This window comes from Harpia harpyja, chromosome 10 (assembly GCF_026419915.1).
Source record: "Harpia harpyja isolate bHarHar1 chromosome 10, bHarHar1 primary haplotype, whole genome shotgun sequence".
Classification (NCBI taxonomy): Eukaryota; Metazoa; Chordata; class Aves; order Accipitriformes; family Accipitridae; genus Harpia; species Harpia harpyja.
Window position 1 is genome coordinate 8,792,596 of NC_068949.1, and position 18,544 is coordinate 8,811,139.

Genomic DNA, 18,544 nt, shown 5'->3' on the forward strand with positions numbered 1-18,544 from the left:
TCGTTTCCAAGACCTCAGCTGTTCAATGGTCCCACAGGAAAAGAATGAAAGGCCCAAAAGATCAGTCTCTCCTCTCCTTTGGGAATGAAAAAACCCAACCCAAAGCACAGCTGTTTCCATAAGTATCTTTGAAATTACCTATAGCTCAAGAATTGCTTTGGAGCCCAGCTGTGTGCCTACGGAGCAATGAGCAAAGCATGCCTCAACCCATCCGGAGGAGGTAATGAACCCTGCCCTGCCCTCCACATGCTCTCAAACTGCCCCCACCCCCACTTTGGCTTCTCCCAGCCATGAGCAAGCCACAGCTGAGACACAAGGAGTGGGCAGGCACCAAGGGAATTATCCAACTACCCTGCTGCACGTTTTCAGTGCCAGAGCAGGGAAGCATTCTATCAGCCCACCAGGAAGTGCAAGCACGGGGTTTGTATGTTAAGCTTTCTTTCCATGTCATAAACTCACATGTAAAATAAATTCACTCTAGCTTTTGCTTTTAAGGTCAGATACAAGCCACAGCCCTCTGCACATGCAGCAGCACCAGGAAGGACAATGCAATTAGGTATTTGGTGGTAAAAATGTACCACAGGGCTTGACTGTGGTGTATCACTTCAAGTAGCATCAAAATCACTGGAATAATATGACATGGTAGCTAGAAGACCTTGATATGATCTAAAAATCTGTACCATCACAATATTAACTAATTTCCTATCATCATACTAGGTCTTTCTTAAACATAATTAACTGGAGTCATATGCAACAGATAAGCAAAATATCTTTCTCCACGTTGTACAGAAAATATTTGGACACCAATTTGCTGTTACAGATCTAAGAGTAAGTTTCTCTTAACTCATTAGGTCTTTCCCATGGATAACAGACTTGCACATTTTCTCTCGCATTCCTCAGCATTGTAAGCTCATCTCTTATTGATCTAGTTCACTGGCAGGAATGTAAGAACAGTAAGAATGACATGAGACCTCATTTAGACTTCTTCGTTTGACCTTTGAATCATTTACCACTGCTCTCTGGTTGAGTATTACAAACCATGCTTTGCTCTCTCCCATGAAGTGCTGTGTCTCCTCCTAAGCAGCTCCTTGTTCTCAGTATTTCCCTCATCACCCTGTTTTTCATGCCTTCCCAGACACAGGCCTTATTCTGCTGCACTATCGTCCAAAAGGAAAACATTTCCCTTGGCTAGGGGAACTTACAGCCACTTGGAAACACTTTGAAAAACTGGTTCATTTTTAGTGAGGCCTCATACTATTCGTCAAGAGACCTGTCATCTAACTAAAGGGCACAAGCCACAGAATACAAAAAAACCCCAAGGCAAAAAACCCGCTCCACATCTAAACGGTTTGCTTTGCTATCACAAAACTGGCAAAGTGGCCCAGAATTCAGACGGATTTCAAAAACTGAGGTTACACAGCAGAAGCAGAGAGGCCTGCCTGCCTGCGGGTATACCTTCAGGTATTTTTGCAGTCAAGACGCAAGATGAACCCAACTGATGACACCTCTTTCTTTCCTGCAAACCCAATGCGAGGGGGAGGGAGAGAGGGATTATCAACAAGGCACAGGTGAGTCCACTCCTACTCCTGCAGAAAGGCTCAAGGCAAAGTGTGGATATTTGCCCACCATCACACTACAGTAAGCAGAGCCATGTGGATCCAAAGACTGGGAGAAACTCACTTGCTGGTTGGCCATTGTATGATACCACCAGAAAAGTCTTGTAGTGATGTAGTAAGCCACCACCACGTCCACAGTGTAGTGGTCATGAGCAAGGAGGATGCAGAACATCCCAACCATGCTGAGTGCCCAGCAAAGCCAGTGATACCACCAGAGTCGCCGTGGGGAATCTGGAAAGAAGCACAAGCAGTGATTATTTCAAAGCGTAACGTCATCAGCGCACAAGACTATTGCTGTAATTAGCAGAGGACGCGGACTGCAATCCTGGGTGGGTAGTGCAATGCCTGCGTTAAGATTAAGAGCAGGAATGCTGAGATCACAAAATAAGTATCGTTCTCTTAAGGTGTAACTTAAAATTGTACTTGGGTTAATCAGATCCTTGGAAAATAGAAAAGCTATGAAATCTTTGAGAAACAGGCCCAATACATAATGATATAATATACCCCGGTCAGTAAAATTAACTGATTTGTATTTCAATATTGATTCTAAATAGATGGCAATCCATTCCTCTTGCCTTTCATAAAAGATAAATGCATACACTAAGGCCTGATTCTTGCAAAATGAGCAACCTTGCATGTAGCATGGCATTCACCTCTCCCTAGACTAGGAGACATATAGTTGAAATACCATCCATCAGGCCAGGTGCAATGAAGGTTTCAGTTAGATTCTAAACAAATTTTTTTTAAAATAAAATGCTTAACTCAGACATCTACACAGTGAAGTGTTTTATTTTGGCTCCAAATTTTTCTTTTTCAGTAAGCCCTATGTCTTTGAAGTTCTATTATTTTTATTTAATGGAAAAAATGTGCATTTTTACTTGAATTGTATTTACCGATCAGCACAACAATAATTCTTCAATTAGCAAGGAATTATACAACAGGAAATTCCACATGAACAGTAATGAACTTACACTCTTTGATAAATAAGTATGTAAGAGTTAATATGACAGTGTGACCGCTGTACAGATAGTCGCCGCACATGTTGTGGGATCCTGTGATGGACAATCCTCCGCCAGCAATCAGCTTCATTATCCTTCGCAGATGAGATTCCCAGTCTCCAAAAAGCTGGTGGAAGAGTAAAACACAAAAGCACAGCAAAATATCAGCGCTAACCTTTCAGAGTTTAAAGCAATGGTGTTAGCCAGCAACTTTGTCTTTCACTTATTTTCTCTTTTTCCTTTGATACACAAGATTAATCAGTAAATCCACAGCCTCTTCCAAAAGCTAGCAGTACAATTCTAGAGGGAAAAAGACTGGAAATGAGACATGAGTTTAATTTTTTTTATTGATGCTTTGCATCTATTATACCTAGTGTTCATGTGAGCACAGGCATATGCACCTCCATCCATTTGTCTAAAATACTATTTTATTTGAAGCATTCAATGTATAAAGAATCAAGGAAATTATTACAATTTTCTATAAATAAAATATCCCAAAGGACTACAGTTTTTTTCCTACGCTCACAATATAGACTGAAAAGGCATGGAAAAAAGGCAATTTTATTTACACACATATTTGTGTATGTATGTGTGTAAAAACCCTTTACACCAGGTCACTTCCAGTTGCAATGAAAAACATGCCATCTTTTCAGTATAATACCAAAGCGAAAAACTGGTCCAAAAGTTGTTAAACTCCTGTCAGTGGCTACACTCAGTGCTACACTTATGGTAAAACAGGAAGGTGAGCAAAAATTGTTTTCTATGTTATTTATAAGTACTTAATGCTGCTACCACGTAAAGGTGTAATCTTTCTCCCAGGTCTTGTTGGCAGCCTTTGCTAATGTTCGTGGCCGTGCAGGAAAATGATTTTTAATGGGAACCTTCAGGCAGAGCTAATGGGTTCAGATCTCCTTTTATTCATTATATTCTTGTGCTGAGATATGCAATGGGTGTGTGTACATACATATATGAACCTCACATATATACAAACAGGTTCAGAGTAACGACTCTTGGAAAACCTAAGACTTCTGTAATACTTTCCCAAAAATCCAGCTTTGCCAATAAAAAGGAATTAAAAATATTTCCAGCTATAGCTAGAATTTTGTCATGTTCTCTAAACATCTGTTTTTCCTTCTGTTCAAGAGGCAATGCACTGTAAAATAAACCAAGCTTAATTCATCTTGTTCATAACAGCGCAGCCCCTACAGATGATAATCCAACAGAAAACAGGATGAACTGCCCAAGCTGTACGTCCAGCTGCCAAAACCCAGACTCAACACACAGAAGTAAGTATCTCACTCCAAACTCTAAGGCCTCCTACTGCCCTGCCTTGGAAAGTCTTCAAAATCATTTCTTTCCACTTCACATTCCAAAAGAAACATATATGGTGTTTGTCAGAGCACGGTGCCAAACTTCTGCAGTGGCTTTAACTCACACAATCCACATGAGCAACAGGAATGCTACCCCACACCTGAAGGATTTGCTCTGACCCATCTCCAAACCATGATTCTGGTTCAGAGGGAGTTTCTGAAAAAACTTCCATTTGCCTTAGGAAAACCAAATCAAAATAAACCAAGTCCTTTCTGGTGAGGACACCCCTCTCCCTTCTCCCAGGAGACCGAAGGGCAGCTGGCACTGTCCTAAGACTTTATTTTTGCTGCTCCCAGCTCTAAAACAAGCCCAAATGTTAAATACACAAAGAAAATGTATGCTGTATGACAAGCACAACCACAACATACTGAGCACCTTTGGGACCCAATGGGAGGTTATATATTATTGGCATGTTTTTCTTTTATTTTAAAGTTCGGTCTTGCTTTAAGAACTGGAAATTATTAATTTCTGACAGATTTAAACAGGGTCTTTGCAGCAATTAAACACTTCCTGCAAGAGTTCCTTAGAAAACATTAAAATGCTCCCCAAAGCCCACTCTTCATAATCATATATAACTCAACAAGGTGTTGAGAGGTTATTGTTTTCCCACCAGTATATTTATAGCTTTCAAGAAAGCCCAGCTAATCCTTAGTCTTATCGGGACAATAGAAGAGCACAACATAGGCTTGTCTTTACTTGAGTAATGAGACGGACTTGCCAACGCTGTAAATTTCCCAAACCGGCAGATTTACTCACTTCAGCCCATAAATACCTGTGTTCTTTCTTTTTTAATTTCATAATGGCTGACTGATCAAATACAATGCTGTCTCCTCTCCCACTCGCTTCTCTTTACAAAAGACCTCGGTCCCTCAAAAAGCCACATGTGGCTTGGCAAACGCTCTGCCTTGTCAAACAACTGGTATAGTACATTCGTTGGCTTTATTCCCCTGAGGACCCAAAGCGTTTTGGCTTTGTTTGTACACACCAGCAATCCTCACTGAAACAACGACAGCATGTGTACCAAGTCGAATCAGGATTTTACTACCTGTAAATCAGTGATTTTACTACCTGTCATCTAACTTATGGCTATGCACACAAAGTCATTGAACTGTGCATGCAGTAGACATTTCACAGAAATTACTTTTCCCCCCCTTTTTTTCCTGCTTAAATCAAGCTACAGCACAAACAACCCCAGGAGGGGCACAGAGATGAACCACTGTGGAGAAAGAGCACTAGTGTCCAATATATGTACCTTGTTCCCTACCACAGAAATCTGGTCTGTATTAGACTGCATTTCCCTAACACAAACAGCACGTTGCAGTAAGGACCACACTTACACCAATGCTTGTGTGATATGAGATGGATGCAACACCACCAGCCCTGTCCCACCTCCATCCCAAGCACGCAAATCACCCTTCAAGGCTGACTACAAAGGTCTTGCCTAAGGACCTCTGTTTCAGTAGCTTGGTTTCAGCCATGGCTTTCGCAAGCCCATTTTATTCCTCAGCATAACAAACAGGAGTCAGTGCTAAATTGGGGAGGAGGTGGCAAGTCCTTGCGCTAACACAATTGCAAAAGCATATGCAGGGATAAACGGTTGCAAAGCAGACAGTTTCAGCAGCCTTAGAAAAGTCTCTTTAGGCCATTTTCAAACACAAATCATACTTGGATTTGACACCCTGAAGTGTTTAGAAATAAATGAGTCACATATGGCATCTCCGCAAGTTGCACACCTTCAACTGCTTCAGTGGAGATAGAAAAATGCTGATCGTGCAAATCAGTTGAAAATGCTACAGAAATTGCATAGATTAGTGCTTCGAAAAGGGTGGGAATGCCTGCACTGCCCCACAGCAACCGTCAACACCTTCACCAAGAGGGAAGCCAATGATCTGCAGGACATCCCCATCATGCCAAACTGGTATTTTCAAATTAGAAACAATTACTGAGAAAGTGTTGCTGACAGTTTTGGTAACAGCAGGACAAGGGGAAAAAATACAGATTAAAATATGGAAAAGCAGCCAGAAGAAATTTACCTTTGGAGAACACTTGAAATGCATGCCAGGTACTGGGAGTGTAGTCACATACATTGTAATACACCGATACAGGTATAGTGTGCCAACTATACAGAAAAATCTTCTGCTAATTATAGACCTAGAAGAAAAAAAGAAAAAAAAAAAAGAAAAAAATAAGGTGGTCACTCAATGCAAACAAAACATGCAAAGGTAAATAAAATAAACTACCAACTGTTCTCTTCTCAATGCTTTTGAACCTTGTGACAGTATCAGCTTACACCTGAGAATACTGAACTACTTTACAAATATTCCCATGCTTTACAGGTCAGAAAAAGAGCAACTCAACTTACATTACGCATGAAGGTCACTACAGGAAATACAAGGATTAGAATACAAAAACCTGTGCAGATTTAGTGTTGAAGACATTAAAAGGGATTTCATGCCCCACACCCCTCCATTAGCTTTGAGCAGTCACTAATTTTCTATTCAAGGCAGGGGATAAAGTTACAATATTTTCATTCTAAGATGAAAAGGAGTAAATTTATTTTGGCTGACACACAGATTTAGTAATTACAAAGGGCTGCTTGAGAAGAAATAGCTTGTATGACCCAAACAAGCAAGAACACATCTTTTCCAAGCAGCATTAAAGAGGAAGCAATTCACATGAGCAACAAAACCTCCAAAATACAAATTTAGAGCTGTGTTGGCTACAGGACAGGGTGTTTTCACGGGAAGCCACTCTCAAGGCAAGCAGCCATAGCTGCAAAGAGATTTATTCATTGAGGGCTGCCAGCAAGTAGCTGACATACACGGAGAGGGCAGATGCAATTTTGGGGTACCGTGATGCAGTTCTGCAAAACCAGCAAGGGCACCCAGGGTAAAGAGCTGCAGCTTCGACTCAGGGGTGACAGCCAGCACCAAAACTGGCCCGCTGAGTTTCACTGTTACGTACCAGCTAATAACATCACAAGGAAAGAGCTATGACAATTAAACCCCTTCTGGCACATCCACCAGCACAGGAGCAATCTCTGTCTGAGCTCACACAGAGTTCAGCAAAGAGAAATCACTGCCAGTGTTACAAAAAATCAAGGGCAAATCCAGTTACACTAGTTCGTGACCTTAACCACATCAACCATTTGCGTCCTCTGCTGGTTACAGACCCTGTTGGTTTCAGTTGATTTTAAACCATTGTTGTTTACAATTATGATCGTTTGGGGAATACAAGGGTTACAACACAAGCTGCAAGTTCTGGCATTCATTTGTTGCTATTTTGAAGCATTCACTTTTTAAAAAACAGTATTTCTATCAAGCCAGGCTCTTTCAAAGCTCAAAATTGGCCATCTTTTTTATTTTTAATAGCTTTTGGCAGAGTTATTAAACTGTCGTGCTCCACTCTCGAGGATTATGACTGCAGTGCCAGATCAATAACAACTGCGTGTCTTAATTTATCAGAAAAGCTTCAACTATTACAGTGTAAATGCATTTTGCACTCGAGGGCTCACTGCTATTGAAACACAGTATTTCATATTTTTTCTTCCCCCTCCTGGTGTAAACATGGACAAAGCTGGGAGTTAAAAATTATACTTTATTAATGTAGCTCCATGGACTGAAATTTAAGAGTGGAAGGCACCATGCCATTTGGGCAGTGGTTTTCCTCTGCATTTTGTATGGGGAATTTTCTTCTCGGAAGGGTGATCCAATAAAGATCTCACACTTGTGCCTCGCTTTTAAAACCAGACACGAACTTGCTTTTCTTTATAACCTGGTATAAAGACAAACAGGGGGGTTGGGGATTAAAGACTGAGCAGCACTGTATTTCAAGAGACCAAAGAAGTGGCAGTGTTTTATCAAACACTGAACTTTTTTTTTAATTAAAACTACCCACAAACCTACTTAATTTAGCTGGATTTAGCTTATTTTAGCTTAGGAAAGTTTGTGTCAAAGTGCTCTGTACTGTAATACAAAAAAAATGTAAAATGCCTCATATTTTCCCTTCTCAAAAGGATTTGTGTGTGTGCATGTGTGATTATGAGCCAGCTAGCAAGTACAACCTCTAAGCTTATTACTGGCCAAGACAACTTTTATTACAATTATCCAGACCTCACCTAATGTGGGTAGGGAGTGTGCTGCTTTTTCAGTCCCATGAGCATGCAGGCTGAATCAGATGTCCCGCATGGCCAAAAACCAGCCTTGTACTTCTCGCAAAACATCTGGGAATGCTTCCCAGAGAAGTTAATTCTGCCTCAGCAGCTCGCCTGGACTCCTCAAGTTCCCCGTGGTGTCTGCGGAAAAAGGCTTGGGCAGCCCAGAGTCCCCAGCCAAGACCTGCACACCCACCTTGCTCCTGCTTTCTGGTGAGAAACCAACCCAACCCAATGCCATAGACAGTATTCTGTATGGATGTTCAAAGAAAGCTGTCACCGATTTCCTCACACCAAATCTAGTGCCTTGCCCTGAAGCCACCCAGAAACTCCAGTCTCTACCTGAAGGTAAAATTAATATTCAGGCAAGAAAGCGGTAACAGGGCCCAAGGGAAGCCCTGCACTGTGGTCAGCTGGATAGACACACCCAACACCCTCTTTCATTTTGGCCCTGACTTTGCAGTCCAACAAAGAAGACACGTAGGTCCTATTCAACATCATCATGCAATCCCTGGACTAAACAAGGAAGACCTGAGTGAGCAGTATCATGAATGACATATCTTTATTGTCCTTCACTGCTTGGGAGAACAGCAGGCTCAGCTTGGATGAAATCAGGTTATTGGCAAATAATGGATCTGGTAGGATAAGCAATAGGAATTTCACTGCTTGGCAAAGAAAAATGTCTCAAGAAGTCTGGAACTATGGAGCTGCCTCCTTCGGTCAAAGGTTCAGCCCAGCCACTGGCTGCAATTCAGCTCATGGATAACAATGCTGCTGGTTCACAGGTGACCCTGAGCTTGCACTTGGAGACACCTGTAAATGATATCTCTGAGTAGGAGAGGAACCAGGTCTCAACCTGCCCAGCAATCACCTGGATTCACGTCTTATCTTCAGATGTTGAAGATGTATGGCAATGGCTATCCCTGACACCATCAGAGGTCAGAGAAGTGAGGAAGGTCTAGCTGGCTTAATTCCCTCTCTTCATTCTTGATTTAAGTTTTAAAGGGAGGTGATAACCCACACCACAAAAGTGATTCAGTTCTTTTTACAGCACTTAGCGGTTCACCATCCAAAGCCACGAGAATGAGGTCCTCCAGATAAAGCGACCTCACTGGACTCCTGTTCCCATGCGCACCTCTCCCGTTCTTCCCTTTCTGCTGCTTACCAACAGCTTGGGCCTCTTGGACTTTGATACCTTTGCTCATTGACATAAAAGAAGACTTTTAGAAGAAAGAAGGATAAAAGAAGCATTATGTGACCAGTATGCACACTGACCAGCGCTGACCAGCTATTCCAGGTTTGATATTGGGAATGGAAAGCTCTGCACCTCCCTGACACCTTCCCCTAACAACAGAAAGAGCCCTTCTAAAGCAAGTAAAAACAAACACATCAAGGCAAATGGGGATGGGGTAGGGGGGAATCTTCACATCTATCAATGATATCAACATACTTTATCATCAAGTCAACCATGTCTCACTGCTTCGAAATCTCCAAGGACCTTATGGCCTCTGCTGTTCTTAATCTAAAGACTCTGCTCAGCTCCATCACAGGGTGTTTGATCCCTCATGTGGCCCTATTAACCTGACAACCCATTCTTGAGAGCAATCCCATGTCACCTTCTATTGGTGCTTCCCTTGGTTTCGAATAACAGTTACATTCAGAGACCCCAAGAAAGTTAATGGTCCCCCACGTTCACCACAGGCAGCTGGAGCAGTGGGGAGCGGAGCTGGAGTGCAGTTGGTAGCGCTGCAGCTACCAATGTAAGAGTGATACTGAAGCTTACAGCCATAAACAAAACAAGAGGCCAAGCTGGGGTAAATCCTTCCTCTTGTACATATGTGCACATTTAAAAAACAAAACAAAACAAAACAAAAAACCAAGCAATTGCACAGTTTTTTACAGTCCTATAATAACAATAAATTAACCATTCTAGAAACCTTCCTTTAAGGAATGCCACCTCTGTAAAAGTGTACAACGGTTTTAAAATTTCACCTGATAAAATATATTACACAGTATAAAACAGTAGAAAAGATGAATAAACCATCATCTCAGTCTTGTGGATTACTTAAACATTTGTCACATTCCTATGGAAATCCACAGCTGTGTTGCACAAGGGCATCCTGCCCCAGCTTAGCAATTCTCTCTTTTCAAGCCACCTGTACCTTATGAAGCTGGTGAACCACATGTTTACATTTAAGTTTTAAAGTTTTTCTCCATTATAAGGGTGAGTGATCCATTGGTCTCTCTTTTTATTTCTTTTAAAAAGGGAAATCTGTAATTCTAAGGTCATTACAAAGTCCTGTGAACTGAAGGATCTTGTATTTCACATGGTGGGGCCCAAATTATGTTCTTTCCTCAGTTTCCTACATAGGAGTCACAAAAAAGAGTCAGTGAACAGGTAAAGAATGAGATGTTGTATTAGCAGAGGAGAAGAGGAGACCCTCTTTGGGCTGGTCAGCTATGGGGACATTCTTGTGCCTGGTTTTTGAAAGGAAAGGCGATATGCCACCTCATACTGCTTAAAGCCACTTGACTTTGAACTCTTCATTCACAGCCATGGCAGCACAAGGATTTCTATCAGACACTCGTGGTAAGGCAGCCGAAGGTGTGGATTTACGGCAGTATAAATACCCTCAATCTGCACGCACTCTGTCGAGGGTAAGCAGTAGGTTACTTCCATTGACAGGCAACTTCACCCTTGCAATTCTGACCAGCATGAACAAGAAGGCAGACAACCACTAAGACCTTGCAAATTCATTGCACATCTATGCTTTTGCATATTTTATGATTAGCTTTTGACATGCTTTGTGTTTGACATTACCTGTCCCATCTAATGTCAAGCAGAAAAGGTACTTCAACACTTTTTCATGCAACACTGTGTAGGTGCAATCTTAGGGTAGGTCTTTACATCAGGCAAACTACAGAGACACTAAACCGATCCCAAGTTGGTTTGCAGCTGTGTTCACAACAGTGTGAGCTGGGCTCCCTCTAAACAGACAGGACAGTCAACTGAGTTAAGAACATCATTACATCCAATTCATGGCTTTTCACACACGAAAAGGGCTCAAGTTAATTGTGCAGGCAAACAAGACCAAGGCTATTTCTTAGTTTCTTAGTTAGCAGTTGGACTGAACTTTTCCCTTTTGTGCAAGCAGCCCACACAAACTGCAGTTTGCCTATGACATGGTATCTTTCAGTTCGGGAAACCAAAATCAGAAAGATCACAAGAAGCTTCATTTTATTTGGATGTAAACCAGTATCTGACCTCCAAAATCTGTCGGAAGTATACCCTAGCACCCGGTTTTCAAAAGGTTTTACTTACTTGTATTTTAAGAGCAGCCACTGAATAAACCACAGTCCTACAAGGATCATGCCGTTGATTTCACAAATAGAAAAAGCCCATTGCACCCGATCAAAGCGATCAAAAAATGCATCTGGTAGGGGAGGCTGCACCTCCTTGGGAGGCACTCGTTCATGAACAACTGAGATAGTCACTGTGGTAAAGATGAAACAAAAAAGTGCATAAATAAAAGCCAGGAAAGTCTTGCCCCATTCCATAGGATACTGTGAGCGCTCTGGCTCTGGCATGGGGATCCTTATCATCTCCTTCTTATAACCATTTGGCATCCCATTCAGCTTCATTTTACTGCTAAAGCCATTCTCACGCGTGGTGTTGCTCATGCTGACACAGATGTGCCCGTTGACATGCCCGTTTTTGTGAGCCTCGATGTGGTGAGCCATTTTTAAAGTTTCAATCATGTGCAATAGCCGCTGTCCACTGTCGGAAGACACCCGGGAGAGAGGCGTCTTCTTAAAATCCTCCTCCGTGAGGTTGATCAAATCCTGCCCCGTGAAGCTCTTCAATGGCTCACAATACTCCGGCACAGCATTTTCCGTTAGCCAATTCGTCACCTCCTCGGGTGACCACGACACCACTTCTTTCATCTTGCCAGGCAGCTGGGGCACAGTCTGACATCAATTTTAAACTGGGCAGCAGTCACTGCGACTCCAGCGTGTCAGAAAGCTCCTCCTTGGCTTCATCTTGTCCGAGGAAGCAGTTTGGTGAGAGGCAAGTCCCTGTCTCTGTCCATCCGATATGAGCATCCAGGTGCTGTGGCAAATATAGGAAATGGTTCACTTCATTTTCGTGTTGGCATTCTTCTTTCTGGGGAGGAGAAAAACCCCAAACCAGTCATTAGGACAGCATTTACCAATAGTTTGCAATTCATGTTTGAAAACAAAATTACTGCTAAACAATAGCTAGACTCTGGCATGGAAAAGACTAACTGATTTGAGCTCTGGCCTTGTATACACAGCACTGTCCTTTCCGAGCTTGCTACTGATTTCTCAAGAGCTTTAACAGTTTTGTGTTATGAACACCACTTCGCAGCTGTGGGAAGGACTCCTTCCTGCTCTATATTTGTTAAATTTTCTATTACTATGCAGCTCTGGTCCATAACCAGTACCCAAACTCCTCTTAAAATCATAATACTAATGGATTTAAGGATCTACAGAGCAAATGTTTAGTGTTACTCATGTCACAAACCTTCTCTCCCCCTTACAGACTGGTATCTTAATGCAATGTGTTGCACCTAGTTATTGAATAGGAAGCCTGGATTTTGATCTGCATGGCAAAAATACCTAATGTACCACAAAAAATGCTTTTCTAGAGATCAGCAACACAAAAAAAAAATGACATAGATAAGCAAGGTTATACTCTCTGGACCAAAAGCACCAGCAGGAAAATCAATGCCCAAACAGGTTAGCCTGAAAATAAACCAAAGCATTTAGGCTTGCAGGAGTCTAGCACATGTTTAGTAGCTTTTCAAGGTAAATTCTCTGGTTTCCATGGTATACTGCTCCAATTCAAATAAATGTTTGTCATCAGCTAAAAAAGGAACCAGTAGAAAAATGAAAGCAAAACTTCAAAAAAAAAAAAAAAAGGAACTAGGTAACAAATTTCTACACCCAATTAATTACAAAAATAGCTTAGCTTAGAAAAGCTGATCACTTCCAATACAAAAATTACAGGAAAACAGATGTTGCTTGCTGGAACCTCTTCCTGCATTTTTGAGACAAGAGCAGCAAAATCCTCAGCACAAGGCACACGTGATCATGTGGCAGTGAATGCCACAAGCAAATTCCCAGGTTTGCAATGTTTATTCAACGAACAAAGAAAAAATGGTCCTCCCCAGAGCAAAGAGAGGAAAACAATGAGAACCCCTGTCTCCAGCCTGCCAGCCCACGGACCAAGTGTCTCCTGCAGGAGGCTGTAATATCGTAAACACAAAGTGACCTAAAGAAAGTAACACCATGGGGAAAAAACACCTTGTATTTTCAAAAGTCATATCATGCCTTTATCAGCTTAAAGACTATTTTTAGCCTCTTACAAGCTACCAGATGTTTGTGTCTCATCGCAGGGAGCAAAGTTGTCACTGAGGAAAACCAAAATAATCTACACTACTGGCACGATTTGAGTAGAAGTGGTACAAAACAGATACAGAGCTATACTCCTACGGAAAACCTGACCATGCTGCACATACGTATATTTTTTGACCTGTTACCTCTAAACTGAGCAAGAAACACAAGGTGCAGTTTTTAATCTGTTTCTCTGTGGAATGAACCAGGTCTGGTGATTAAGAAAAGAAAAAGCTTTGGATGAAGGACTGGCAGTACTTTGCGTACACCACTTCTCACTTGCTGGGCACGCCATGCATGTGAACATGTTTCAATCCGTGGAACAAACAGGGATGAAGATTAATATTCCCCCTTATGAATATCTGTGCTGTTTTAAAACAGCGGAAGAGAGGATACAGCTCTATTTTCTTTCTTTTTTCAGTGGGATTATATGTACTGAGGAAGGCTTTTAGCCACAGATCACTTCATTATTCAAGTTGTGTTTAGCAAATCAGTATTTAGTTACACAGCTCTGAACATGGAAAAAAAGGATGGATTGAATAACGCATGTTAACCCACATTAGAAACTCCTACAAGACTTTGACAGAAGGAGAGCAGCTTCGCTCTCCACCACACTGGTCTCCGCTGTACTCACTGTAGTCAGGTTATCACAGGGCACCTGAAATCCTGGGTCTGGCACCAGCCGCAGCACAAAGCTCAAGCAGGAACCTTGCATCCTTACTCCATGCCAGGGAGACTTGGTGTCACCAGCAGTTATGGGAAGATGTTTTGCCTCCAGCTCCCCGTTTGGCCTCAGTCTGTGCATTAAGGGCAATGTCAGCCTTGAGCTACCTTGCTTACTAACACCTCTGGCTCGACTCACTCACTGCAGACCAAGGAGATGGAAACACCATTGCCTTTTTGATGTCCACAATATTTCAGTCTCAAGTGATGCACCAGTAATTCACAACTCAAGGAATCGGTGTCTATGTGAAGGAAAATGCAACACACACTTTCACACTTGTCCTAGGGTCAAAATCCACGAGATGCAGCACCAGAAACTGCACAGCATCAAATTCACAACTAATGCTAACAGACTTCTCTGCTGGCTTGTTGTTTCCAAGGGTAGCACCTTAACAATCTTGACAAAGCCTAAGTTATTTATTTTTTAATCCTGTAACAACACCTGGGCTCTTAGTCTGCAGCAGGACCTCATTTTCCCATGCCATTTAACAGCTACATCAGCTGCCTCTCCAAGTTTTGCTTTACAAATTCAGCATGAAGTTGGGGTTGTCAGAGCACTCTGTGTACATGAAGTGGGGCGGTATTAAACCTTTTCAATTTTAAACACTGGAGTGACTGAATCACAGTTTCCCAAACCACTCAGAAAGGAGGAAAGTGGACCCTTAACTGTTATCCTCCCAACATACCAGCCTTTCTGTCCAGCCCCTGACAACATACCGCAAGCCTCCTGCGTGCTCAAGGATTCAGGATCCCAAAGACACAGTGCAAAGGGCTGCATTCATCACTGTTCAGAAGCCTGTAGCCAACCTTCAAATTACATCTCCTTATTTACCATGCATATACATCTCCCCCTGCCACAGCTACACTAGTAGGTTTTAAGATGAGCTCTCTGTGGAGCCTAGAAGAACAAAAATCTGTTGCCAGCTGCAAATATTACTCTGATACTGGCACAAAAGTCATAATATGCTGGTGTAACCCCATGATACCTGGCCTGGTAGTGTTATGAGAAACAGCAAATGTGTGTGTCTTGCAGTAAAACTGCAGGGTTTGGCAATATTGCTAAAAACTACAATCAATTCAGAAACTTGCTCGTGCTTTAAACTCACCATCAGTAATGCTATTAAGGGTACCATACAGAAGAATAAAGATTGCTTGACTCCAATTTTTGTGTCTTTATGGAATTTAAAATATAAATATATCTCCTAAGAGTCTTTGTTGGTTTTAAAAATGAGAAATCTCATCTCACACAGAGGCACAAACTTTCACCCCATCTCGTGGACAACGATGGCATGGGGTTCACCAAGGACCAAGAAGCTACTGAGCAGAAAGCTTCAGTCCCCATGGATGACATTTCTGGGAGCACGAGCACAGTGCCGGCCAGGTGCAATCCCAGCCTGCTCCTATCACACCACCAGCGTGTAAATCACTATGGGGCATCTTTTGTAAAAGCAGAGTAACTGATACTCACGGGAGGAAGGCTTAGAGGAAGCATAATACTCTGCCAAGGACGCAGGCCATGGAGTCGTTTCTGTTGAGAGTTACAATGAGAAAAAACAACTAAAATTTCTAACGAACACCTATCATTCAAACCTCCATTTCACAGCCTGTCTAATGGGGGAGGGTTAAGCAAAAAAGCTTCTTTACTAACACCTTCCAGTTTGTCATATTTAAAATACCTTGTTTTCTATCGTGTGTTCATGAAAGCTTCATCGGGTGAAGTTTGCAGAAATTATATGGGAGACTAACAGCCCTCGCTGACCCCCTTGCTTCCACAAATGGTCTTATCCTGTCCACAAAAGCTGAAGACAGAAGGTGGGGATGGGCATCCACAGCTGCCAGGCCACATCCACTGACTTAGCTTGGTCCCACTGCCCCAGCAAGGCATGGGGACGGGCAGGGGGACAGGCACACACCCAAGCCTCCCCAGCTCTGATACAGGCTGTTAGCCTGGCCCAGGCAACTAAAACGCTCCCTCCATCTGCAGCAAATCTCCTTCATTAAGGAGCCTGTATCTGATAATGAATTATAAATAACAATGTGATTATCATAATAATACCAATTGCACTATGATAATGATGCCGCGTAAAACCAGTATCTCAAAATACCCACACCACAAGACTGAGCAGTACGAAATAACTTCAGCAAGGGCTCCAGTCCCCACCTCCTTGTGTTTACACAACCTTTTTTCCCCTGTTCCCAGCAAACATGAAAGTGCTAACTTAAAACTTTCAGACCCTTTTTTCCGCTTTCCTGACAGGGAGTATTTCCCACCACCACTTCAATCTGCCTGTATGAGGGTTGTAATACTATGACCACGGCCACCCCAGTGGGTTAAACAAGTATTTGAGAGCACACTACATAACCCTGCATATCAAGATCCGCTCTCTTTTGCATCGCTTTGCAGAGATGCAGTTGGGCTTAAGGACCGAATGTGGCAGCATCCACCTCTGGTTAAAGGACAAGATAATCAGCAATAAAATCATCAGCTTGCTACACCTCCACACCCGACGTGGCAGCCAAGGTGCAGAAAACTCTCCAGTTTTCTATCTCTAGGTCTGCTTGGAGGACAACTAAGCACTCACATTGGACGTCACTGTTTCAGATTTTGTTTCAAAGTGCACGGGCTCACCGCTGAGTGAGCGACAGACATCCTTGGGCAGGCGGCACAAGACTTTGTCTGGGATGGCTGCAGGGTCCATGGAGCAGTAAGCTCCCTCCACAACCCCAGAGCTGGCTTACAGGTTAACATGCTGTTCCCTATTACCTCTAAACTTGCAAGCAGAAAGCATTACGTCTCACAATTAACACTGATGAGACAAAACCACATCCACCTAAAACAGCAAAAAAAGACCCCCGAAACCAGCTTGTTCATCATCCTCCTAAAGCACTCTAAAACCTGACCAAAGAAAACCTAAGCCTTCCCAAATCAAATCATGCCTTCCTCATGTTTGTACAGTGCTTTTATTCTCTAAGCGAGGACCTTTGCTGCCAAGGCAACAGTCACTATAGAAATCAGGAAAGTAACCAGCCATTTCAGAAACCACGACAAGTTCCTCACCAGGAGCCAAGGCGATTTTCAAGTCCTTTCAGAGGCAGTGGGTGTGTTTCAGTTCCAACACCGAGCATCCTTCCCAAACACCCCAGAAAAGTTGAGATGATAAAACCATTAGTAAAAAATAGTGTTAAAATGAGCAAGGTCCAGGGCTAAGCACAGTTTGAAGACAAAATAGTGACATTTTCTCCCTTGGAAAGCAAACGCTGAGATGCACACTGATTATGTGTGCACACACGTAAGCAGGAGAAAAACAACTGCTGTGAGGATTAAAGTTTTAATGCTTTAGAAACCAACGCACAAATGAATCCCCCACCCCACCCCGGTGAGCAGAAGTTACACAGAGACCGAATACTCCAGATGAAAGCTGGGAGCTCTCATCCTGCATTTTTGCAGCACAAAACAAACTGTTCCTAACAGCAGGGTCTGAGTCACTGCTTACAGTCACCTCCTCTACAGGCATTTAATCATCACTACACAATAATTCTCCGACACCTCAATAACTGGACGACCTGTACTTGCAAAGCACCTCTGCACACCAATTTGCAACAAAAAGGCGCCTGCCACAAAGTCCGTGCTGGATATCACTAACGAGCTCTCAAGCAATGCTCTGAATTGCTTCCCTCCCTCCAGGACAGCCGTGCCTCCAAACCAGAGATCGCCCCTTGCAAGAGGCTGCACCACTACCGAGCAAGATACTTTTGGCATTTTAAAACAATAAAGCTAGTTTTGTCCTGTAAATACAAACATATGCAAATACAAAATATCTGTAAGTACAAAATTGAGGCACAGATGGGCTCACAAGTTTCACGGAGCTCCGAGATAGGTTTCCAAGGTCGGTCCTAGGTGGAAAACATTGTCCCGTGGACACAAAGTCAGAGCAAGCAGAATTACTACTACGAAAAGAGAGCCTGGGATCAATATGTGAAGCAACGCCCATGTACCCTGAATAGCTACTTACGCAGCTTCAGAGAGAGAAAAAACCTGCCTGCATACTACATAAATCCCCAAGCAGCCCCTTTTTTCTAAATTACTCTCTAGAAAAAAGACACACACCCCCCGTATATTTCCTATCCTAATTTAACAAAAAAATAAGACATGAAAATCCACTTACAGGCAGAGATCTCAGTATAACAGCCCAGACTTCAGTGGCAAGGATTTTAAAATGAAAGTACTTAATCGAATCTGAATAACCAAACAGCTCATCTTCAGG

General features: G+C 42.6%; 1 protein-coding gene across 11 annotated transcripts in view; it reads right to left on the reverse strand.

Moving 5' to 3' along the window:
• SGMS1 (sphingomyelin synthase 1) overlaps positions 1–18,544 on the reverse strand; it is a 109,088-nt gene that overhangs the window by 641 nt on the left and 89,903 nt on the right. For 10 of the 11 annotated variants that reach the window (XM_052799379.1, XM_052799381.1, XM_052799377.1 and 7 more), the window contains 4 exons: positions 11,461–12,303; positions 6,019–6,136; positions 2,588–2,741; positions 1,681–1,847 (listed from right to left, as the gene is read on the reverse strand). In XM_052799379.1, coding sequence (XP_052655339.1) covers positions 1,681–1,847; positions 2,588–2,741; positions 6,019–6,136; positions 11,461–12,083 — 1,062 coding nt within the window. In that variant the 5' untranslated portion in view covers positions 12,084–12,303. Of the gene's footprint in view, positions 1–1,680; positions 1,848–2,587; positions 2,742–6,018; positions 6,137–11,460; positions 12,304–14,190; positions 14,210–18,544 lie in introns of those variants that run through there. The other variant, XM_052799388.1, reaches the window with a different exon arrangement.